Source organism: Mus caroli, chromosome 12, assembly GCF_900094665.2.
Source record: "Mus caroli chromosome 12, CAROLI_EIJ_v1.1, whole genome shotgun sequence".
Lineage (NCBI taxonomy): Eukaryota > Metazoa > Chordata > Mammalia > Rodentia > Muridae > Mus > Mus caroli.
This window is the reverse complement of record NC_034581.1, coordinates 69,500,775-69,527,307: the sequence shown is the minus strand read 5'-3', so window position 1 is coordinate 69,527,307 and position 26,533 is coordinate 69,500,775. Positions and strand designations below refer to the sequence as shown.

The 26,533-nt window shown below is 38.2% G+C and overlaps 1 protein-coding gene across 1 annotated transcript in view; it reads left to right on the top strand.

The window, feature by feature from the left end:
- Positions 1–26,533, top strand: part of Kcnh5 (potassium voltage-gated channel subfamily H member 5) — a 276,043-nt gene that overhangs the window by 203,688 nt on the left and 45,822 nt on the right. The window contains exon 10 of the mRNA XM_021179089.2: positions 9,711–9,907. Within this exon, the coding sequence (XP_021034748.1) occupies positions 9,711–9,907 (197 nt within the window). The remainder of the gene's footprint in view (positions 1–9,710; positions 9,908–26,533) is intronic.

Sequence of the window (26,533 nt, the reverse complement as noted above, 5' to 3'; positions counted from 1 at the left end):
GAAGGAAGGAAGGAAGGAAGGAAGGAAGGAAGGAAGGAAGGAAGGAAGGAAGGGAGGGAGGAAACCTGATTTCAAAAAGTACAGTTATTGGAAAAGACAGAATTTAGAATGGAGAGGAAATGACCTTTTATGAGAAAGCAGTTGCTATAAAAACAGTAGAAAATGGATCGAGGCAGCAAAAAACAAAATAGCATTCTTTGCAAAGCTTTAACTATTTGGAAATTACTTTATTGCTACCGTTAGGTCTCTTGCAGAAATTATTTTTCTTTAAATAATTTTGCAAGGAAACAATAGAGTGCTTGGAATAAGCATCTAGGGTGCTTGCTGCTGCCTTCCTTCCTTTGCTTTGGTCTGTTGGAGTACAAAGGAGGCATAATCTTTCATGAAAGCTGGATGTCACTGGAACAGCCCTTGTGGTAAAATGAATCATAGCTGTGCTATGTCCACTCTTACTTGCTAAAAGAATAAGATACACGCCCCCCCCCCCAGATGTATGTGTCTTTTCCTTAGCCCTTCCTTGTCAGGAGGGGCTGATGGGAAAAACAAGCATCAAATACATGGTATGGGTGCCATTTATTTGGCTTCATTTTCTTCCTTACACTGCACCTTGTAACTCCTCTGATGGCTGGAAAAGCTGTGAGGACAGGGACTCTGGCTTGGGTCTGTTACAATGGAGTCATTTGCTCAGTGAGACAAATGTATTTCCCTTCCATCTGAGAAGGAAATGATGGCTGCCTTTGCCCAATGATACTGTGACTATGAACACAGGGTCCCCGGGGTTCAGGCTGGTTTCTGAGTGTACATTTTTATTCTTTATTCTCCCAAGTCTCAGGACTCAGTTGCTTGCTGTTTGCATCACTTAGTGAGTTAGATTACGTGGACACCTCCCTGACAACCTTCTTCCTTTTATATTTTTAAAATGGGACTTTAAGAGAAAATGCTTCAGCCAAGAGGCTATTAAGACTACCTTTTTCTTTTTCTTTTCCTTTTTCTTTCTTTTTTTTCTTTTTCTTTTCCTTTTTCTTTCTTTTTTTTCTTTTTCCTTTTCTTTTTTCTTTTTTCTTTTTTCTCCTTTCTTTTTCTTTTTCCTTTTCTTTTTTACACTTAAGACACCTGAGCTATGCTTCAGGAGAGGAGGAGGATGAGAGGGATGCTAACTAACTCGCCAATGAAACCTGGTGTGCAATGAATTTCCTTACTTCCTTGCTTCTTTTAAAATTTTTATTAGTCTATTTTGAATAATTCTAAATTGGAAGAAATTTTAAAAATTCACCAGGTTGTAAGTAAGCTGGACTCAACCTTCTTTGTCCCTATCCTCCAGTACCCCCTCCCCTTCCCTCCCTCCTACCTCAACTTCCCTCCCTCTATCCCCTTTCCACCCTCTCCTCCCATCTCTTTCTTCTCCCTCCTCTTTTCCTCTCCACTCCCTTCCCCTCCCCCTTCATCCCATTCACTTCTCCCTCTCCTTGTCCCTTGATAAGTCAGATGTTTTCTCAACTTTCTTCAGCAGCCTCACTTTCCTTGTTCAGGACTCATTTGCCAGATGAAAGGTAGAGAATAGAGGTCACTTTAAAATTAATTCAAATCTCTGGGTCCAGAAGCAGGTGCCGTCTTATTCTCGACAGGGCATGATTCTTTAGTGTGTCCAAAGTGCCAAGTGGTTTACAGAGTCAGTTCTGAAGCATTACCAATTAGAGGAAAGATTAAAAAAAAATAACACAGTCAACAAATGCCTTTATTTTCACACTGGGGGCTGGATTCAGGATGTGTTCTTTAAATAGGGCATATGAATGTAATCGCAGTTGATGCCTTTTTCCAACTTGAAGTTCTTTACAGTTCTTACACATCCACGCATTTTTTCTTTGACCTTCCCACTTTGTATGAAACACAAAGAATTCCAAATTAAGTTCATGATGCATTCATATTTTATATTCGCTAATGTCTTTTTACTTTTTACTTCCTACTCTATAATTACTTAACTTGAACAGATTTGTTGGTATGGTTGAAATAGCCAGGTTACTTCCAAATGTCTTGACAAGTATATTGTACCTTTCAGAGACTGTTAAAATAGTAGCTTGCTACCAACAATAGGCCTTGCTCCTACGAGTTGGGACTTGTTTTCTTCACACTTCTTCTTCTTCTTCTTGCTTGTCTTTCTTGATATTCAGAATCACAGGGTTGGAATCTTAAACTAAGGAAATTGCTGTCTTACGCCTTTCAACTTTAATTTCAAATTCACAGGAGAACTAGGACTGTGTATGTAGAGGTTGGATGAGGAGTGGGACACTCCTGGAAGTTTGGAAGGAAGTGTAAGGGGGAAAAATGGAAGGGGGACAAATGGAGAACAAGGAGGAGGATGTGCTAGGTCAAGATTTTACTTTACGTGGAATTCACTTTACATGGAATCTTTACACATTATGTCTTATAAGCGTTTGTGCCTTTCAGGAAAAACATAAACCATTGTTTCCAAATTCAAAATCTGCACCTTTATTTTCTTCTGAAAGGAAAATCAAATCTGAGATGTGAACGGCTAATTCTTTACTCTTCTGAGACCTGGGAAAATGGGACATTCAGCTGTAGCTATTGTCTTCACTCTACCCTTGCTATAAGAAGGCAAGAGCTTTATACTGTAAGCTCCTAGAATGTATTATTTTTTCTTTTCTCTTTCTTTTTTTCTTTCTCTCCAAATACTCATGTTTTACATGAACTGTGAAATATGTAGATTTGAACTGTGTATTATGAAGACAAGTATCTTCAGTGTCAACAAATTCACTCTTTCTATTTCCTTGAAGCATACCTTTGCTGCATTTTAAATGATTCTGATTTTAGTGGTTTAAATGGCATTTATGACATTTTTCTTCTAGAGCTCTCAGTATTGCCTCCGAGTGCCCCATGCAGTAAATATCACCATGGCTATGAAAGCATCTTTCTCCTTGGGGGTTTCAAACTCTCTCCCTAGCATTCTTTAAACTAAAGTCTTTTATTGTATCTTGTGTGTGTGCATATGTGCACACTCGTGTCTGCATGTATTTCTGTGTGTACATGCACATGCATGTATGTGTCTATGTACTAAAGAGAGAGGACATGAGTATTGCTCTTTGTGTATAATCAGTCCATTTTGGCTTCTGAGACAGCATTTATAACCAGCCTTGAACTTGCTGGCCAGCAACTGAGCCTCATGAATCTGTCTGTCTCTACTTCTCCAACTCTTGAAAGTCTATGGCATAACTCTTTGACTTAGGGTGTGTTCTGGAAACTGCAACTCAAGTACTCGTGTTTGCAAAGAGAACATTTTACTGGCTGAGCCCTCTCCCAGCTTTCTACTTTGTGTATCTTAATATTATAGTTACGATCAGTTACTATTATTATTGCCCTTACAGTTTTTGTTTAAAGCCCTCACTGCCCCAGTTTGTACCCAGCTCCAAATGCCCATTCTGTATTCTCTCACACCAGAGTGGCATTGTGTCCATCTCCTTGGGATTTATACCATGGCTTTCCAGCCTTGAGGATTATCTATGACCCCATTATCTGCCTTCCTTATCAGCCTGACTTGGGTCATTCCTTCTCTACCATGCACTTTTCTGAATTTCAGACACATGCAAATTAAAAAAAAAAAAACAAGTGAATATATGTAAAAAGGGCTCTATTCTAATTCTCCCATAAACTTTTCAGCTTTAAATCTTGTCATCTTCCTTCTTTTCTTCTTTAAAGTATTACTTGATGCCACTTAAAGTTTATAAATAGCCATGGTCCATTTAAAAATGTAAATCTGAAAAAAACTAAAGTGAGTACACTTACGAATATGTCTTCATACTAAAGTTTATGAGCCAACTGTCATTTTTGCTTATAGCGATGGACTTACTAATAAATTAATTATGCAATTCATGCCCAGTATTTCCTTGTTACCTTTCTGTTTTGTTGATGAAACATCGTCGAATGTGAGGTATTGAAATCTCCTAATGATATTATATTACTGTTTCCTTCTTTTTCTCCTGTCAAAGAATATTTGCTTTATATATTTATATGCTCCACGTGTACACAACTGGATATTGATTGCATTTAACCCCTTTGTGTCTTTGATTGGATTGCTGCATCCATTCACATTCAACATTCTTATTGATAGGTGGACAATTGCTACTTTATTACTTGTTTTCTATCTGGTTGTGTCTCCTCTATCCTTCTTCTCTCTCTCTCTCTCTCTCTCTCTCTCTCTCTCTCTCTCTCTCTCTCTCTCTTTCTTTCTTTNTCTCTCTCTCTCTCTCTCTGTCTCTGTCTCTCTCTCTCTCCTTCCTTCCTTCCTTCCTTCTTTTCTTCTTTTCTCTTTCTTTCTTTTGTCTTTATGATTTGGAGAATTTCTATAGTGCTAAGTTTTGATTTCATGCACTTTTTCTTGAGTATCTATTATAGTTTTTAACTGGATTTTTGCTAAATAAATAGATTTTTAACTCCCCTGGCTCATGAACAAATGCACATGTTCATTATCTGAGATAATAAATATTAATTTGATTTGCTGTGGTTACAATTTACCTACATGTACTTTTTCTGGTTAGTTTTATGTTAACTTGGGAAAGGCTAGCATCATTTTGAACCAAGAACACCAAATGAGAAATTGTTCCCACAAGATCAGCCTGCAGGTAAGCCTATGGTACATATTCTTCATTGATGTTGGCTATGGGAGGGCTCATCTCACTGTGACTGATGCCATCGCTGAGTTGATAGACCTGGGTACTACAAGAAAGCAGAGTGAACAATCCATGAAGCACAGGCCAGTCCTCAGAATTCTTCCATGGCCGCTGTATCATCCCCTGGCTCTAAATTCTTGTCCTCAGTTCCTGCCTTGTCTTCCCTCAGTGTTGGACTGTGATGTGGAACTATAAGCTGAAATGAACTCTCATCAAATGTGGATGGAGCAACTCATGAGATAGAACCATAGTCATGCTCCAAACATACTCAAGAAACTACCTAAGTAAAATTCAAAGGATCTGTTGGATACATTCATTATCCTCACCAATGAATAACTGTGATGCTTTTTATACATTTTTAAACCCACATTATCAACATGCTAGGTAATGTGTCTAAGGCAATAGAAAACCAAATCCGGCTGTTAAACTAGCCCCATAGCACCACATCCCCCAAGTTGGTTACAGCTTTCATCATGTTGCAACTCTACCTCTGTTTTGTCTTTACATTTTACAGTTTCTTACTATGTGGACGTTCAGCACTAATTTCTATTTTCCAATCCAGTTTCCTGTGGTTCAGCAGTGAAATACTTCATAAGGCTTGATGCAAAGAACTGAGAAAATATAAATAGAGCAAACAACAGCTTTCCTGTTAAGTGCGAGGTTCCTTCCTATTTTAGGGCTTTGAGGGAGGCTAGTTTGCTTAAGAGCCGAAATGTTTACTGCAGGGATGACTTGCACCCAGCAGGAACTGACCTAAAAACTGGCATCAGATACTCTGTAGTCATGAACACAAATGGGAGCTTCTTTGACTGAAAGTGTGTAAAAGACCTTTGCCAGGCAGTAAAGGCTGTGTCTTTATTGGGTACTCCATGCATATTGCACTATGTACACATTGTGTGATATTTTTCTCAGAATGTGTAAAGTTTGGAAGATGCCTTGAAGAGGAACATGAATGCGTTCTGTCCCACATGGTAAATAAATCATTCACTTGCATGAAGACCACTTTCCCACACTTGTAGGAAAAGATTGCTGTGAATCGAATCATTTATTAGATGACATGGAGGGCGGACTTATAATTTGAAGAGAATGATAGGACTAATGCTCAGCTTCTATATGACATATACTCAGGGAAATTTTATTTATTTCATTTTCTGAAGATTTTGATGAGGAAGTAGAATTACCCAGATTTGTTAATTTTGTTATATTTCTCTCATAATTTTGAAGGACAAGTAGGGGACAAATTTAGTCATGGGTTAATATTCTGGTTTCTTATTATCCTTTTTGCATCACAGATATTCCCCCCAGAATTCCAAAATAATACATGATTTTAGAATGATCATGAAGGACAATGGTAGAGTTCTCTACTAACATGCTTGAGGCCCCAAGTTTGATCCTTAAATTTGAAAAGAAAAATAAAAAAAAAAGATCAATTTAAAAACATCAAAGTAGAAATAGGTTAAGATTTGAATTTTCAGTTAGGTAAAATAAAATGACTAGTTAATATTTGAATGCCTACATAATTCACAACTGTCTGTTTTGGTAAGAGATAATTGTACTCATTTATATCTTTGAACTCCTGAATCTCAACTACCAATCAATGAAAATTTATTGACTAGTTTTAGGACAGTATTAGAGTTATCCACATTTGTTAATTCTGCTGAAGTTCTCTAATGTTTTTATATTTGTACATACCTTAAATTTTTTACTGTTTATCTATGAATTAGTTTGCTAATTTTTGCTCCTTTTAGTAAATGTTATATATATATATATTCATTATATAAAATATTGAGAATTTGCATAACAAAAAACATAATAAACATTATTTAAAACCTTTATTTTTATTATTGAAATGCATTTTCTTTTAGTCATTTTGTTTTTTTTTATCCCTTATCTAAATTTGTTTTGATGAAAACTTAATCCTAGCAAATTGACTACATATCATTGCAGAATCGCACAATGCACTTTGATTCCATCATGAAAACTTTCTTTAAAATGTATATTTTCTGTTAATAATTTTAGTCTTTGTGCCTTAGTTTTATTTTATATACTTTGTTATAGATGTTAGAGGCAGTTACAGATTGTGCTGATTTAATAAAATGAGTTCTCCTTCAACATCCATGACCACATTAATTCCAGGTAGTTACCTGGGTTCCAAGTACCAGAGATGATTTTCCTTTGGATGAAGAGGCCACATGTCCAATTACAGAATTGTTGGTGGCTCCCAAGCTATGGGTGCCACAATTGCACCCTTTGCATTATTATTGTAACATGTTGGACGGTGTTGTAGTTTATAGACATCATAGATGGGCAGGACCCTTGGCTACTACCTTCCCATGGAGTCTCGCTTGGCATCTTCTGCTGCTATGAAAGCAGGCCCCTGGCCCTACTACAAAGTAAAGAAACAGATGACCCAAAACACTGATAAAAAATGAACAGCAAAGTATCACAATAGACACCGAAGAGATCCAAGGGAATACCTTCAAAGCCCTTACTCTATAAATTTGGAAAGTCTGAAACAAATGAATTTCTAGATTCATTCATGTAATTATCTAATCCATTTTTGATCTTGTAATATAAGATAAACATTTTGTATGTTATTTGTAGAAACTGGTTGAAGTCTTTATTTATTGATATTTTATACAAGTTTTTGTAATTTCTAGTGGTTTTGCATGTATGGTGTTTATTTTTAACTGCCAGGCTGTGACTGATACCCCTACCCTGTGTGTTACTTGTGATGGGTTTAATAGCTTTATAAATTCCTAGACCTGGGACTACTTAGTCAAATACATTAGCTAATATCACCGTGCCTGAAAATCAGATAGTTGGTCATAGTTAGGAATGATATAATTGGTAATTTGAGAAAGTATAACAGAAATGAACCTGAAGGAAATATAATCATTTTTTTAATCTTTTAAAGGAAGATTAAGAGTCTAATGATAGGACAGAATATGTTTCTATATTAGAGATTTAAAAAAAAAACAGAAAAACCTAGAAGTGGATCAAAATAACTTATTTAAAAACTTGTTTTAGCACCAGAGACTGTGCTATTATCACTGTTATTGATGTCTTTTCTTTACAAACAATGCATGTACATTTAAAATAAAGCTATGCATTGGCCCTATAGTTCTGAGAGAAACTACCATATTAGTGTACTTGTTTCTAAGTTTTATACACATGCATGGGTGATAGGGTAGGAGTGTATGGTCCATAAAATGATACATTGTATGTATCATTTGATTTTCTGATTTTATAATTTGATTTAATATGAGCATTTCTGTCTGTCATTTCATACAATCTGTTACTTAGTGGCTATCTAGTGTTTCATTATTTTTCCTCTGACCTTCATTTTGCTACACTTCACTGGACTGTTATAAATATTAGTCCTGTGAGCATTTTCACAAGTAAATGTAGCACTTCTGATTATGCAGTTAGAGTAAACACTTTTAATTGGAATTGCTATCTTAAAGAGAATGCCACATAAAGATTGCATGTAGGATGCGGTCTTATCATGTAAGTTTCTGCCTTTGGTATCACCAGGCTATCATAATACTGTATCCTTTGACCATTTAGCCTCTTGGTTTCTCATTTTATTTCTTAGGATGACTGTAGGTATCAAACAACTGAGTCATTAAAAAGTGACATCAACTGCAAGGATATTTTAGTGGATTGAAAAACAAATGGATTGTTGAAAATGAATTGGGTACCTAACATAATTCTTTTATACCAGTCATGTGATCTGACCACCTTCATAATATCATGCATGGCTTCTGCATCTACCATAGTGTGCCTGCCTGACCATTAGGGTTGGCCCATCTACTCCTCTATTCTAAGAGCTACCCAGTTGCCCATTTGGACAAAGGATCTGTGATGTACACAGCCAACTTCTCTGTTTCTTTCTCTCATTTCTTTGGTTGCTTCCACTTTCCTTTCTAGTGGTGTTATTGTCCTTTGGGGCTTTATGGAACACTTCTTCTTTCCCCTCTTCTGATTTTAATCTGTACAATGTAAATAGGTATTTGTTACTCTGTGTGATTAGAATGCATAGAGAACAAGTCATGCATGGAATGCCTCTAGGAAAGCTTATCCCATCAGAGTACATCTCTCCTGTCTTTTCCATTTTAAAACATATTGGCAGAAACAGAACAAAGAGAGCAGATGGCTGAACTTTAGAAGCCAGAGGGCTCATAGAGAACTTTCCTAAGCAGACAGGCCTTTGAGGGTTATTGGCATTTGACATTTCCTCAAGCCCTTTGTACAACCGGGCACTTCTGATTTGGAATGGTGGATGTTCTCAAGCATCAGTTGATGGTGCTGCTGAAGGGAATAGGTCATTCTGCAATTGTAGAATCTTAAAGATGCATTTGCATTCAACTCTAGCATGTGGCTCTGATTCCGTGGGATTAAAAGTGTGTGACTCTCTTCGTCTCCGACAGTTCAGTTTCCTGCGCGTAGGAAATCATGGTTGGGGGTCTCTAGAGCTAGACTTGAGACCCTGTCAGGTTTAACTATGTAGAAAGAGAAGGGCCTGCTTTGAGGATAGAGATATAACATACTTTAATGTGCTTGGGGAGTAATTCTTAGTTACTGAATAATTCTATTAATGTATATTGCATCAGTTATAGATTTATAAAGGCTATAACAACAGCTTCTTGGATATTACACTTTGTTTTGTTGTCAAATTTTTCCTAGAAAACATGAGGAAAAAAAGAAGCTATTTTTGCTTTTTCTACTCAGAATGGGAAAAATTAATGTTGCAAAAGTTATAAATAAATAAAGCTTATTTTAATAAATAAAGTTATTTATTAAAATTAGAGTAATGGCTATTCTAACGAATGGCATTTATTTCCCCAACCCTAGGTTTCCATCAACAACTAAAATTTGGGGATGTCCTCATGATGAAAATGTGCTGTGCAATATTACATATATACAGAGGGATTCATGCTTTAAATAATATAGATCAATACTACCTACTAAACAAAAAACCATTAGTGGGTATGGGAGAAACGGTTGTCTTGTCCTGCTTTCTAGGGAAAGGTGACGTGTTTGGAGACATCTTCTGGAAGGAAACCACCCTTGCTCATGCGTGTGCCAATGTCCGGGCCCTGACTTACTGTGACCTGCACATCATCAAGCGAGAAGCCTTGCTCAAGGTCCTTGACTTCTATACAGCATTTGCAAACTCATTTTCCAGGAACCTCACTCTCACTTGCAATCTAAGGAAGCGGGTATGTTGCATCTTCTTTCTCTTATGAGTATCCAGGGGGTAGCAGGCTATGTTCTATCAGCCAAGAATGGAAAGTACTTCATTTTGAAGTGCTCCATTCTCATCTGGATAGAGTGATGTAATTTCTTTCCTTTTATTTACACTGTTTACTTAAAGGGAGAAGACATTCTTATTACCTAAGTAAGTATTTGAGTCTTTATCATGTCAGATGCAAAATAAAAACTAGCCTTGAGGAGAAGCAAATAGGACTGGAAACTGCTATGGCATGATATATTATTAGTTAGAATTCAGAATGTTCAAGGTCCAAAAATCTAGAGGTGTTCAGTCTACAAAGCTGGATGTCTCAGTATATGCCAGAATCTCAAAGAGATATGTTCTTATGTCAGTGACAGAATGAATTTGCTAAAAAGAATGAGGTCAAGCAGGAAAAGAGCCAGAGAGTCTTTCTTCCATATTCTTTTTTTAGGCTGCCACCAAAAGGTGTGGCCCAGATTTAAGGTGGATCCTACAAAAAAAAAATGATAAAGAACCTCCAGAGTTTAGGTAAATTAAGAAAGATCAAGAAAAATAAAACAACAACAACAACAACAGCATCAACAACAAAACAAAACAAAACCCTCACAGGTGTACACAGCACTTTGGATTTTAGTTAATTCCAAGTGTAGTCAAGTTGACAACCAAAGATAGCCATCACATATGTTTAGTTCTTGGAGTTTGTGACAGTGATCTAAAAGGGATAGCAACATCTTTCTTTTGTGGTGTGGATGTCTCTAAAGTTGGGAAGATCAATCAAGCTATTCTCATGCTCTTTCAATCCTTCTCATCTCATAATCAACTTACAAAGCTTCCTTTTCAACAAGCCTTTCAAAGAACACCATCAGAGGAGTGAATGAGGAGTGAATGCCACATACCCTGTAAATAGATACAGGATTCCTTTACTCTGGTGCCATTGCAAATTCGATCTTCATTACCATTTGTTTTTTTATTGATGAGTGTGACATAAAGTTAATTTGCATAAAGAAACCTCCAGTCTCTAATTTATAGGTCATTGGACATTGGCTAAGACTCTTTTATGGCTGAGAATGAAATACACATTTGAATAACTGGACTTAATGAACTTCACATAAAATGATTGCCTGTCTATAGTTAAGTATTTTGGAATAATGAACCCTCCTTTCTATAGCCTCTTAAATAAAACCTTTCTTGTAGTTAACATGAATGCAAACAAGACAGTCAAGAGAGAAATTAATGTCTACACTGTAGCCATGCAGAAACAAACAGAATTAAATCAATGTGCTTCTTACTCAGGGTCCAAGAGAAGTCTAGGCTGCCAGGAGTGGTGATACTAGTGAGTTTTCAAACATTTGAGTTGTATTAGAGCTATGTTTCAGTTCATACATGTGTTCACAATTTACCATTAAATATCCAGAACCTGTGGGACAAGTACACATGTGTAGATAACAGAGATGAACCACTGACTCCCTGTGCTCAGGAGGCTTCAAATGCGTATAGTGTGACATGCTAGCAATCCGACATTAGCCAGTGATGGATGAGGGAGAGGGGCCAAAATAGGAACCAAATATGAAATACTCTTGCTGGCTGTTAAGTAGCTCACAGTTCTTGTGTTCATAATCTGCCTTCTGTTGTAAGGTCCCCATCTACAAACAACTACTTGAAGCTCTTATATTCATACCAACTCAAAAATGGATCAGATTTGGATTTTTTCCCTATCCTGTAAGGTGGCCTAAAACCATTGTCTATCATCATTACATTTTGCAGAATACATGCTGTCATCGTATTCTTCAAAACGAAGTTCTGTTTACAACAGATCTCACTTGATATTTATGACATTTTTCTATATAGAATGTGGAATTACTTCTTCCTCCAGCCATGTGAAGAAATCAGGCCAGTGGATTAATATTAAATAACGAACAGTCCTTGTTAGGGTTACTATTGCTGTGATGAAACATCATGACCACACGTGAGCTGAGGAGGAAAGGGTTTATTTATCTTACAATTCCACATCATAGTTCAAAACAGAAAGAAGTTAGGACATGAACTCCAGTGGCACAGTTACCTGGAGGCAGGAGCTGATGCAGAAGCCATGGGGGTATGCTGCTACTGGCTTGCTCCTCATGACTTGCTCATCTTGCTTTCTTATAGAACCCACAACTTCCAACCCAGGGATGGCACTGCCCACAATAACCTGGACCCTCCCCCATAAATTATTAATTTAAGAAATATCCCATTGCTGGGGATTATGAAGGCATTTCTCAATTGGGGCTCCCTTATTTCAGATGACAGCTTGTGTTAAGTTGACATAAAACTAGCTAGCACAGCAACTGATATGGTTGCACCAAAGTCTCAAGAAGGAATAATTCAAACAGATCACAAATAGAATATATATTTCTTTAAAATAAGTTAATCATAAATCTCTGCTTCCTCTTTTTTTTTCTTGTACACTCCTGTGCATGTGTTTATACAATACAGGTACAACACACACACCACATACAAACCACACATGTTTTGCTTGTATTAGAGCTGATAGACTCTATAGTTTTGACTCTCCCAGTTTTTTGTTTTTGTGTTTTTTTTTAATTGAGCTAGTAGACTAAGAACTCTTATTTGTTTTTACTTTTAGAATCAGGATCAGGGGACTATATGCTTGTGTCTAAGGGTACTACTGTGTTAAGTTACAGCAAGTGGCTTCTCCCTTTCCAAATCCCTTATACCTGTATCATTTTTAATTTGTTTTCATAATCCCGTCCCTCTGTTTTTAATGGATTGTTTAGTAACTTGGCAAAGTGTGAGAACAGGATGTGTTGCCAGTCGCTGCCACTTCATTCCCAGCCAAACAAAATGTGAACGAGAACTGTGAAAGAGTATCTGAGTATCTTCCAATGGTTAGTAATACTAACTACTATTTAAATAGCAAATTTTATGTGTGGGCAGAATTTATTTTATGTATGATAATATTAATAATGTGAGCATCCCATAAACAAGGCAGAATGGTCTCCATTTCAACTTCATTTCAACCTTCAAGTAGAAGGTTCTGAGAGGGGGATTTATACCTGCCAAATAATTTGCACGGGTCAAGGTCTGGATATTAACCATTCATTGACTTTACAAACTTCTTACAACAGCTGCCAAACTTTTCCATAAATGTCTTTCCCAGACACATGCCCCACGATTTGTAGGATGTCTCATCTGTGCATCTACTTTATTCCCCATTGATTTACTAAGTGAAAAAAATAAGGTTTTTCTTTCTGTTATTGTAAGAATGATAGTGATAAGCAGTTGACACTTCTATAACCGAGACTATGTTTTTGGTGAGCTATAGATCTCATAGTGTCCATGGCTCTTCAGTAAGAATATAATTCTACTAAGTGGGGTATCAGAGTTTGAACCAAAGTTCTGAGCCACAGTAGCATGCAGCTCTGTCCAATGTTTAAATTTGTACATTTGCTCAGTGAAGATGTTATACACTGTGTGGTTTGCCATGGCTGTACAAGACAGGAAGTAGGTTATTCTCTGGTTGCTTGCCCTCATAGGTTTCCCTTAACAGAATGTTAAGCCATAGATGCTTTTATTTTAAAAGTTCTTGTGAAAAAATGTTCTGGAGATTGTATCCACTAATTAGATCTTGGATTAGCAAACTTTTTAAATTAAGGATTAGCCAGTAAAAACTTTAGGGTTGCCAATCTCAGCTATTCAACTTCACCACTGTAATATAAGTGACTCTCTATATTAGTCAATCATAACAGAATATAGTCAGGAACTTTAGGATGTTTTATATATTAATTTCATGAAATACCAGCAACACAGTATTTCCTATTGTACTCTTGCTTGAGTTTGTATTTACACAATGCTCCACAGAATTCCGGCGTATTTAGGTATGAATTGTAACAGAGATGGTGGATGTCTGGAATAGGACCTCATAAAAACCAACAGTGAGGAGCCTTCCAGTCTCCATTTGCACCCCAGAGTTAACCCTGTAGCACAGTTCTCTGTACCCAAATCCTGCCTGGAGACAGCTGGTCTCCCAGGAGTGCTGATACACCTAAGATCACAGGCTCACAGGAGAGACAGGCTCCAATCAGAGACAGCAAGACCACCTAACACTAGAGATAACCAGATGGTCAAAGGCAAGCTCAAGAACCAACAGAAACCAAGGCTACTTGGCATCATTAGAACCCAGTTCTCCCACTGTAGCAAGCCCTAGATACCCCCAACACACTGGAAAAGCAAGATTTGTATTTAAAATCACATCTCATGAAGATGATAGAGGACTTTAAGAAGGACATAAATAACTTCCTTAAGGAAATACAAAACACAGGTAAACAGGTAGAAGACCTTAAAGAGGAAAAAAAAATCTCTTAAAGAATTATAGGAAAACACAACCAAACAGGTAAAGGAATTGAATAAAACCATCCAGGATCTAAAAATGGAAATAGAAACAATAAAGAAATCACAAAGAAAGACAACCCTGGAGATAAAAAACCTAGGAAAGGGATCAGGAGTCATAGATGCAAGCACCAGAATAAAGGAGACAGAAGAGAGAATCTCAGGTTCAGAAGATATCATAGAAAACATTGACACAACAGTCAAAGAAAATACAAAATGCAAAAAGATCCTAACCCAAAACATCCAGGAAATCCAGGATACAATGAGAAGACCAAACCTAAGGATAATAGGTATAGAAGAGAGTGAAGATTCCCAACTTAAAGGGTCAGTAGTTATCTTCAACAAAATTATAGAGGAAAACTTCCCTAACCCAAAGAAAGAGATGCAATAAACATAAAAGAAGCCTACAGAACTCTGGTCCCTTGGGTTCCTTTCTGAACTTTGCATGTGGTTTCCTTCTCATGGTGTCTTCATGGTAGGAGAGGGAATGGGGGAAAGCCTTTCATCTTATAAAGGACACTGGTGTAAATGTACTAATAAGCAAACACCGCCTTGTTTCTATTACCATTACCAGACAGGTGACTACCCCTGGGTTTATGTGCCAGCTGCTAGATGCAGAAGACTAGAACTTAGATCGAAACAGTAGCTATGCAAATAGAAATCTTTCTACCTTTAACAGAAACCACATCTCCCTCATTTGCGACCCAGCCAGAGGGCCATCATAAAACAGGAAGTACTATACAAATAAGAGAGTCTATGGAGCCAGGCAGAAAGCACTCAGGAAAAAGGAGAGGCTGGAAATTACTGTCAAGAATGGCAAAGTCACACTGATGGGCAAAGCTCCTGCATCTCACTCAGGTTGCAAACTGCTTGACTCAATGTTAGGCTGGTTTTTCTTGGTAAGCATACACACATACGTACACGCACACACACGTGTATGTATGTGTGTGTATACATGTATTACTAATTTTTTATTATTTACTAAAGTAATTTGATTATACACATGATCTATATGCATATATATGTACATATACATATGCACATATATGTACATATACATATGCATATATATGTACTATATATGATCTATATGCACATATATGTACATGTATATATATGTATGTATATATGTATATAGATTGTGTGTGTGTAAAATCAAATTACTGTAGCAGATAATAAAAATAGTAATAAAACAAATTCATTCAGTTGCTTCTAAAACTTCTGCATAAATCAATGAAACAATCAAAAGAAGCAAAGCATGTTGTTTACTTTCGGCCTAAGAGGCTGTGACCTAAATGGAATAAATTAATGATCCTTGGCGTGACAGTGTTAGAAACCTGAGATTCTTTGACTTGTAACCTGTAAATCTTGATAACAAAAGACCTCTATTTTACTTGTGTAGGGATAACTCCCATCTCATAGGGTGGGCCTTAAATCCAATCAGATGTCGGTAGGCTACTCACACAATATTTGCTCATAAAGCATAGATATTACACAGATGTCTTCAGAATTTGTCATGTATGTTTAAGATATTCCCAAGCGCTGTTTTGGTTATCATTATTTTATTTTATGTACTTAAAGCAGCTGTCCTGAGAAGGGCCCACAGGCTTCAGTAGACAGCATGAGATTCAGCCCCTTGTGTAGAACTCAGAATCTAAACAGAGTTGTGCAAAAGGCCTTGGTTGTGTTTTCTGTGATGAGAATACACCTTTGTGGTTTATTGAGTTTAGTCATGGATAGAAAAGGCCTCAGAGAGCAGCAGGGTTGAAATGTTTGCTGAGTGTATTTATGTATCTATCTGTTTAACCAATTCAAGATGCTATTTCTGGAGATGGTGGGAGAATGAGTGTGCATTGAATTCAGAACCACCTGCGGGTCTGAGTCAAAGGAGATAATTGCTATGCTCCATGTGGGCGATAGATTCCAGAAGATTCCCACTGGACTCTTAAGTGAATTGTATTTCTGATCATCCTATCTAGCGGTTATTCAGTGGTATTAATCATTTACCAAGAGGCAGATGAAACCCAGTAGAAACCACTGTTGTCCTTTGACAGAGCTACTTACATAGTTAAACTTGAGGCTTAGATTTCAGAAGATGCCTATGATCTAATTAGCAGTCCCTTGCTGTGCCTAAACTGTTTAGTCAAATAATATGATTTGTGTAAACAGTGTGATTATTTTATTTTGTGGAATTTTGGTATAGGCCAATCAGAAAATGCCTATATGAGTTTCCCAGACACTGAATCCCTGGTGACTTTCATGGCTGACAACGTCTCACATCCACTTCCACAGCTCTTGCTGGAGGAGCTAGAGAGGCCCTAGCTTGCCCAGACTCTCCCACACTCAGCTCGCTTTGCTAGGCTTGCTTTGCGTGCTCAGGCTTCAGTAGGTCATGATAGCGACTGTAACTCTGTGCTATCTTGTGACTTCTAGTCAGCCATCCAAACTAAGGATCATCTTGAGGACCAACAATGCAGCACCATTTATAACAATTAATATGAAATCTGTATTCTCAGAGTCCCCCAGATCTGCAGATACATTGGTAGTTTTATTGGAACCCTTTTCTATTAAAAAAAAATGATGAAGCCCACAGACATTAAATTTTATGAGTATAAGAAAATGAGCCATTTAAAAATTGGTAGGTATATTTGTACATGAGGCTGTCAAGAGAATTTCATTTCCTTGGAGCTTAAGATAAATGTTACATTAGCACTTACGGCTACATTAAGCATGGCTGAGATTGGGAATTATTTCTGAATATTTTCTTCACCTTCAAGATAGCAGGAACATATTTTCCCCAGAGTAGCTACTTAAATAAGAAGGCTGGGAGGTTTTATTTGCTATTTTTTGGACAGAGACTGAGGAGTTGCTCTGTTGAAGTGTGGCACGGAAAGCATTGGTTGGCTCCATGGGTCTCCAATACAGTTCCTCCTAATGGCTATGGAGTCTCTGAGGGAGAGGCCCAGTGTCTGCTGCCCAGCAGCCCACAGACTAGAGATCATCACAGATTCAGGAAAGTGCTATGACAGAATGCACACAGGTTTAAAAGAACCCCAGGGGAATGAGGACCAGTTTGTCTCCGGAGAAGCATCACGGGGAGTCTAGAAGAGTCACATACGGATAAGGATTTCATTTCAAAGAAAGGATTGAGAATAAACCAAGATCTTTGTGAGTTACCTATTTTATTTCATTATAGATGAAAAAAACAGACTAAGAAAATGAAGTGATTAACTCAAGTTTTCTTAGCACATGAGTGTCAAAGCTTCCACGGGTTTCTAAGTTCTTTGAATCCTGTGCTGTCTGTACTTCCACTGGATGCAGAGTAAAAGTCTTGTGGTAAAGGTGGGATCCTGTGGATCCTTTCCCTTTCCACACTAACACGTTCATCCATATTGCCCATCCTCTGGTTTTGTTTGTGCAGTCATTTCCAGGATAGACTAAAGATATTTTTTAAAAAGCCTTTTGAGTAAGGTTATAAAATTTGATGCTTGACTGTGTTCCACTTTCTTGTTTTTTTACACTTTATTTTTTTTTAATTTTTAATATTTTTTATTGCATATTTTCCTCAATTACATTTCCAATGCTATCCCAAAAGTCCCCCATAGCGCCCCCCACTTCCCTACCCACCCATTCCCATTCTTTTGGCCCTGGCATTCCCCTNTANTGGGGCATATAAAGTTTGCAAGTCCAATGGGCCTCTCTTTCCANTGATGGCCGACTAGGCCATCTTTCGATACATATGCAGCTAGAGACAAGAGCTCCGGGGTACTGGTTAGTTCATCATGTTGTTCCAACTATAGGGTTGCAGATCCCTTTAGCTCCTTGGGTACTTTCTCTAGCTTTTCCATGGGAGCCCTGTGATACATCCAATAGCTGACTGTGAGCATCCACTCCTGTGTTTGCTAGGCCCCTGCATAGTCTCACAAGAGACAGCTATATTTGGGTCCTTTCAGCAAAATCTTGCTAGTGTATGCAATGGTGTCAGCGTTTGGAAGCTGATTATGGGATGGATCCCTGGATATGGCAGTCTCTAGATGGTCCATCCCTTCATCACAGCTCGAAACTTTGTCTCTGTAACTCCTTCCATGGGTGTTTTGTTCCCAATTCTAAGAAGGGGCATATTGTCCACACTTTGGTCTTCATTCTTCTTGAGTTTCATGCGTTTAGCANATTGTATCTTATATCTTGGGTATCCTAAGTTTTGGGCTAATATCCACTTATCAGTGAATACATATTGTGTGAGTTCCTTTGTGATTGTGTTACCTCACTCAAGATGATGCCTCCAGGTCCATCCATTTGGCTAGGAATTTCATAAATTCATTCTTTTTAATAGCTGAGTAGTCCACTTTCAATAAGAAGAAAAACTGACAGCATGAGCTCACATGTGATTCAGCCATTGATTTCAGTGTGTTGCACACTGTGCTTCAGAAACAATGAACTTTGGAAAACCCCAAGCAAGCAAGCAAGCAAGCAAGCAAGCAAGCAAGCAAGCAAGCAAGCAAGCAAGCACACAGAACAAGTTACATGCTGTGATCAGCATCTACGAGTAGGGTTCCAACCTGTGCATGATCCAACAGGGATGGTAGATGTTGACATCTGACACCTGTATTTCAAATAACTGCATATTAGCAGAAATGTGTGCCTTTCACATTAACACCATTTAAGAAGTGCCATAGCATATGAAAAAATGTCTTGTCACCAGCAATGTTGTGCCATGTTCTTCTCTTTGTTATCATGTCTGTATCATAGATGCTGCTCTGATTACCCCATCATTTAGAATAAAAGTATAGGATGAGAAGTTTCCATTGGGTATGAAACATTATTTATTAGCCTTTACATTAAAAGTTATGAAAATACAGACAAATTTATTGCCAAAGATGAGCATCACAAATACTAAAAAAAAAAAAAAAAAAAAATCATGAGAAGTAGGGAGATCTATGCTTCTGTAGGACTGAAAAGCCCTGAAATTTGCTCAGCTGGTTGCCACAAAGCAGATGGAGTTGTGTAAGAATGGCTTTTTTTTTTTTTTTTTTTTTTGGTTGGGGCTGAGAATGAAGATTATCATCCAGCCAATTCCAAAAAACTCAAAGGAAAATATTGTGAACTAAATTTTGATAAGAACGAAACTAACTCACATTAACTCATGTTAATGGATACCAAAAACATATTCCAAATGGAGGCTTCCTGTTTTACTTCTTTGTGGGGATTATAATTACAGATACAAACTCCTTTATGGCTCTAGATCATGGTTCTCAACCTCCCTAATGCTGTGATCTTTTAATACAGTTCCTCATGCTGTGATGACACCCAACCATAAAATTATTTTATTGCTACTACCTAACCATAAGTTTGCTACTGTTATAAAGTGTAATATAAGTATGGGGTATGTAGGATATGTGATAAACAACCCCCAAAGGGGTCAAGACCCACAAGTAGAGAACCACTGCACTAGCTCAAGACCAATGGCCAGGCTTTTTAATTCTGTGGCTTTACTGATTTTGTTGTCTATTATCCAAATTTTAAACTATGCGGTACTAGAGAAAATATGTCTAATCCTTCTATCATTGTTGCAAAGTAGAATCTACTGGACACTGATAGAAAATGATGTCAACTAACAACTATCCTTCAATTGTATTATCAAAGCAACACCTTCCGTGCATTCCTGAGATTAATTCTGAGTCCAGGCTTCTCTGCACTGTATGTACTCTATAGCACTCCATTCAGAGCTAACTTAGAATCTGGTGACAATGTTAATTTAATGCTCATGTTCATATATGTCGCATATGTCTCACATATGTTCCAATATTTGGCTGCTACAGCATAAAAACTAATCAGTGGCTTAAACTATGGAAACTTATTTCACAGAGGCTAGCATTAGAGAACTAAGGATAAGGGCCATTCCTCTAGGGAACCCTTTCTCACTACAGGCTCACATGGCCTTTCAGCCACTGCTCTGTGTGGAAGGAATGAGCAAGGAGATGTTCTGCTATCCCTTTTTATAAACTTGCTAACCATCCTTGTCATTATAATGGCTTATATTACTTGACTTCACAGAAGCCTTATCTAAAACTTAAGCCATACCAGAAGTTATGGTTTTGATGTATGCATTTATTTCAGAAGGTGTCAATAACTGATCCATACTCATCAAGGCTTTTTTATTTTTAAGTTCAACATGGAAAAGGAATTGAAGCTATCACTGACAGCTGAGTAAGACCAAATTACTTTAGATTTGGATGGTTTTCATAACTCCTGAGTTGTGCCTGGTCATGCAGTGGTTGATGAAGACCCATTGACCAAGGTTCTTCAGAGGAACACAACTAACAGAATAGATGCCTAATTGTAAAGGGTGGAGGTATTAAATAGACTTCCATGAGTGGAGACTGGCCATCTGCATGTTAGAGAAACAGAAAACCTGGTATCAGCTCAGTCCAAAAACCTGGAAGTGCCAGAACAAGGGAGACCAATGACACAGTCCTAGTTTAAGACTGATGGCATAAAAGCACCTTGCAGTGTAGCTGATGTATTGAAGGGTTCACAGGCTTTGGAGATGGGGTTTGAGGTCCCAGGCAGGGACAGCAACAGCAGATGCACTTGCTTAGTGGGATGAAGCTTGTACACAATGGATAGATCTTCATTTTTCATTTTTTCCTTCCAGTCCCCAGCCTATTAGACAGGGCTAAGCACATTCACGGAAGGCTTTTCAAATTTCAGCCACATGACAATCATCTTTGGAAATGCTCTCACAGACATAGCGAACTCTACTAAATTCCAAACTCTACTAAGTGCTTAGGCATGCATCCCTTAATCCAAGCAAGATAATAGCCAAGATTAATTTGCATGCTGGGTGCCTGGCATAGCATGCTTGTAATTCTAGCAATTAAGAGGCCAAGAAAGGAAAACTATGGAGAGATGGCTCAGAGGTTAATTGCCTCACTTAAGATCTTTCTGCTTTCTCTTTTTCTTAGATAGCTTTCATAAGAAACATTTTGTAACTTAGTAATAAATGCTATAATCACTTTAAGAAAAGAAAGGAGAATTTTGAGGTCAGGTCTATTCCATGCTACACAACCACACCCTATTTCCACCAGGAAGAAAAGAGAGAAAGAACAGGAGGAGGAGGAGAAGGAAGAGATGAAGGAAAAAGTTAACCACAACAGGATTCCCATGAAAAGATAGAGAAATGCCCCCAAAGAATCATCTGGTAAGACTTTGTAAAGCAGTGAGACAGATGGAGCAGTCCTTATGGAATCCCTGTTGCCCACAAAGCCAGATGTTTACCACACAGGGTGCTCCTGTTCTTGAATCTAGCTTACTGGAAGTTAGCTGGCAGGTTCATGGGGGAAGCAAAGTACCCACCAGCCCTGCATTTTGTTTTACCCAAAGGATGAAACAGTGGTTTCGCTGTGTGATAGCAATAATCTAAACTTGGAATTCAGTAGCTGCTTTTCTTCCCACAATGTGTGCTTATCATGGTGATTTTTTTTTGCTTCTGTGGGTTGTATTTTGGCAGTCTTGTGAGTGATAACATGCTAGAATTGGCTACTGTACCCTCCCTGAACTACTTGCTTGGCATACATAGCTTGTGTACTGTGTGGATTGCAGAAACACATGTCAGCCTCTTTGGGGAAATGGCATAAGATGGAACAATGGGATTTCCAGCTGCAGTCCTTTCTTTCCCCTTCCTAAGCTCATGGTATGATGGCTAAACAATATGTGACAGGTCCTCTACCCCACAGACCCACTGATTTTAAGCTGATGGGAAAAGATCACTAAAACACTGGAACAAAAGATAATGTATCTTCCATAAAAGTCTAGACTATTGTATTAAATGGTAGCTATGTCTATTTGTCTCATAGAGCTGATAGTGGCAATTTGTTTTCCTGTCTATATTGTGATCTTCCAGCCAAACAATGAACTCCTATTCCCTATTGCCAAAAGACCAGAATAGTATCTTCTGTATCTTGGAATCCATAAGTACATGCATGAAATATGAGTCTGCCATTCTCCTGAGCACAGTCTTTACTTCAAGGATGAGAATAATGACTGGACTCTAAAAGCACAAATGCTCACAACACCCTTGCCAACTCTGGCAAAGAGCGGTATGAAATAGAATGATGAAAATGACCATTACTAATTGGTGTTAAATCACAATTAGAGTTAACTTCCAGCTGCTCCTTCTAATCGACTATGCCTGCAGATTCTGCACAATCCTGCTGGCCTGGTGCTTTGGGGAGGGTGAAAGCAGCTTCGGCATTAGTGAATTAGGATCTCCGGTACCCAGCTGGGATTGCGAAGCAGTGCTTGCCTCTGGAGATTTGGCATGGGAAGCTCTTGGAAGAGAGAACAGTTTTCTCCCAGTTGCCTCTCACTAACCTTCGCGACACAGGAATCCGAGCAGAGTATACTTACAGCTGTCTTTGCCTCATTGGTCATCAGGATTGCATGTTCTCTCTGAGCTCTGCTGCTAGGACACGATCTATGAAAACAGTCACCTTTGGTTTAATGAAGCTTATGCCTCCCAGTTTATCCCATTTGTACTTGAAATCAGTCTTGTAAGATGTGATCCGGGAAAGACCTGCTGGTGCCACGATTTTCTACCTTCAAGTTGGCTCTCATTTCAACAGAGGCAACTTCAGCAATTCTAGAAGTCTGTCATGTGCATTTGGATGAAGCAGAGACCTAATTATGGAGTCTTTTGAGTCCTTAAGCTGTTTCTATTTAGAGCCTTCTGTTGGTCTGCTTGCAGACAGAATGAAGACTTTTTCACATTTAGTTGCCAGGACAAAGGTTGACAGATCTTTCACCCTTCAATATGCCTCCAGAGCAGTTATTTAAGGACTAAGTTTCTCAAATTCCAGAGGAAGGGGTGGATTTAGTAATTTACCATTATTTTCCATTTCTAAAGTTCCTTCCATTTCTTAATTCCAACCACTGAACACCAATGAGTGGGTCCCTGATAGAATGATGCCTTGTCAGACCGTCTTTACTTAAAAGGAAGCAGTTCTTATGAATGAAAACACGAAGTTTGTATGAACCCTAAGGCTGCAATCTGTGTAGTTTTCTTCTTCCTTGGAGCCTTTAAGGATTGACTTGTTTTGGAGTACATACACTTTCCCTCATTGGGACATCTGTTTATTTTCCCATGTCATTTCTGGAACAACAACAAAAAAGCCAACTCTCTGTGAGTGTATCATACAATCTAAGTAAACACACAATTTCAAATTTGAATCTTTCTTTAGGGGTGCACATTTTAATATATTTTAAGGCATAGTTCATTCTGGATTCTTTGCTCTTTACCTCTTAACCTCCGAACAATATCCATATTCCATCACATGGTTTGTCATGGTAGGAACTTATTTCCTTCGCTTTGTAAACAGACTCAACGAACCCATTTGGTTCTCTCCTGAGGGGCATCTGAGCAAACGTAGTTCAACACACATGAACTTGAAAGTTTCCAGGCATGTATTTTATTCAGAGGAAGGTTTTCAAATGTTTGTAGTAAGTTCAAGCAGATTGTCACCCATGAAGGATAATATAAATACTATATTTATTATATTGTATATGCCTGTTTATAGATCACTACAGTGTTTAAAACACATTTTACAAATGAGGAAACAGAAAGTTTTACTGTGGTTAGAATGAATTTCTAATAGCTGACTACTCTGGGCAAAAATAGCATCCAGGTTCATAGCACACCCTTTTCCTCCCACCTGGGAGGTGTATTTTGGAGATTTTGGCATTCTACCATAACAACCTTTCCTTAAAGGTATCAAATCAAACTGTTCTGCTAAATAGCCGGAGACACTTAGATGACCCAAGAAAGTCACAGTAATTTCTTGTGGAGAAAGTCATTCATTTTCTGTGTCTTCCCTCTACACCCTGTTACAATCAATTTGCTGGGCACTTTTTAAAGTTGACGTTTGCTTTCACTTGAGTTTCTTCTGTGCCATACAATTTCACCCTCTGGAGACTGATGCATGCTGCAAGAGTTCAGCAGAGGCATGGCCCCTCAGGGGATACTCAGTTTGAATTGGGAACTTCAGAGAAAAAAAATCAGCTGCTAATTATGTGCATAGGAGCCAATTTCCCTAAGTGCAGCACACATGGGGAATGGAAGACATTGGACCCTCATCAGAACTTGCTTTGTTCTCACTAGTGTCTTTGTGGTTACTGTAGGAACGGTTGTCTATGGAACCACCACTCAGGTATATTGAATAGTTAATATGTATTACGGGTCCTCTGAAAGTCAGTTCCCTGTGGCCCAAAGTTATATGCTCCATCTTGAGCAAAAGAATAGCATCATTGGTGTTTGGAGTTCAGACACCAGAATGTTTTGAGAGGTCCATTCAGTTGTGTGGAGTGTGCTGCCACAGAGCAGAGGGTCTGTGCCACTAGGAAGTGAGAGGGGATCCAGCCTGGTACATTATGGACTCCATCAGTGGAGACTGACTAACAGCTTGTTTGTACCAACACTCCACATCTAGGTCACCCAATAGAATGTCTTGATACTGAGATGTCCTGTGCAGACTGTTGGGGGTGGGGATGGAACAAAAGAATGTGCCTTCAAGGACCTTGTCACCTTTCTTCTATTGTCCCCAGTGTTTGCAAATAACTCCCAAAATGCATGTTTGTTCTGGAACCAGAGTCATAAATGTGGATTTGATAGTTTTGCAAAGGGTTTCTCTAATCTATTCATTCTGGTACATTTCTTTAGAGGAATAGTTTGTTTATTTGTTTGCTTCTTTGATTAGTCATTTTTTTTTTTTTGTCTTTAAATTTTGAGCCAATCCTATGGAAGTTAGAAGCAGTAATGAAGCATAGGAAAATGAATATGTTAGAGGGAAAACCACGAAGATGTGCATCATTTATACTGCTTTATCCTGGCTCCAGCTTCTCCTCCCCAGGACTCAACTGTGGCCTCACTCTTCTCCTCTCATGTCCACTTGGACATGGCCTTTCCTTTCTTTAATCTCCCACACAAGCAATCACTATCTGTGCTCAGTATCTTCTGCATACTGCTTCTAAGGGTCAAGTGAAGTACTAAACGATGCTCTGTCTCCAGAAACCCACTGCAGAGTTCTCACACTGGCATCCCCCTTACTCTCTGCATCTTACTCATCTTTGCACTCGAGTGACATCATTGTTAAAAATGAATAACAATGTTCCAGGGTTCATTCATCTGATGCAATATGGGGCACTTGTCTCTCTGATGGTTACATTTCATACCCATAGAGAGCAAGTATTGAGAGGAAAGTAACAGAACGAAAGGAAAATGGATTGTAATGCCCCGCTCAGTTTCCTCTTCACACTCCTCTCCTCTCCTGCTCTTTTGTTTGCTCTTCCTGCCACCTCTTCTCATCTTCAGTTTTTCTTCTTTGTGGTGCTATTGTGGACAAAACCTAAGACCTTTGTTTTTGTTAATTCTGTAAAAATTCTAAGGGGATTGTGAATGTATCTTTAATAAGAACATGCAGTTATTGCATTTTGGGAAAAGAGAGAATCATTTGAATATTAGAAACAAAGAATATATACTTGACCTGAGAACGGTATGAGCAACTACACATTAATTGGCTGAAAGTTCTAAAATAGTAAAAGAACATCACAGTATTTGGGATTCTTAGGAGGCACCTGAATCCTTTCTCTCCCTGGTATTGGACTTGTAATTTGGAGAGAATCTTTAGTTGTTTGTTTTCAAGGGAAGATGGAAGCCTCTTATCAGATGGCTCCTTCCCATGTAATCTTCTGTGAACAGGAGAGGTAGACCAGATGGCTCCTTCCTATTTAAACTTCTGTGAACATGAGAGGTGGACCAGGGCTTCCTTTCAAATTCCCAAATAAAGCAACCTTGATTACACAGAATAAAAGGAGTAACATTTTTCTTTTCTTACAAGATTTTTGTATGCGGTGATGAGGTGCACAGAGAATTGCAGAGATGTCAGAGTTTTGAGTTTTCACAAAGACTGTTTCCTTCTATTAATGCAAGCAGCATCCATGTGCAAAGCCCTACACATGCAGAAGAAGAGATTCTGTCAGTACTAAATTCTCAATCCGATTGGGGAACATGGATAAAATGACTTAGGGACGGACAAGTCTTGGCTTGTTTGACTCATGAAGTGCAATGCTCCAGTGTTGGCTTGTGGACAGACTCTTGCTTTGTTTTGCTGCTGGTACTAACATTAGCATCAACTAATTTTAGCTTGACCAAAAGGTTAGGTCACCATTG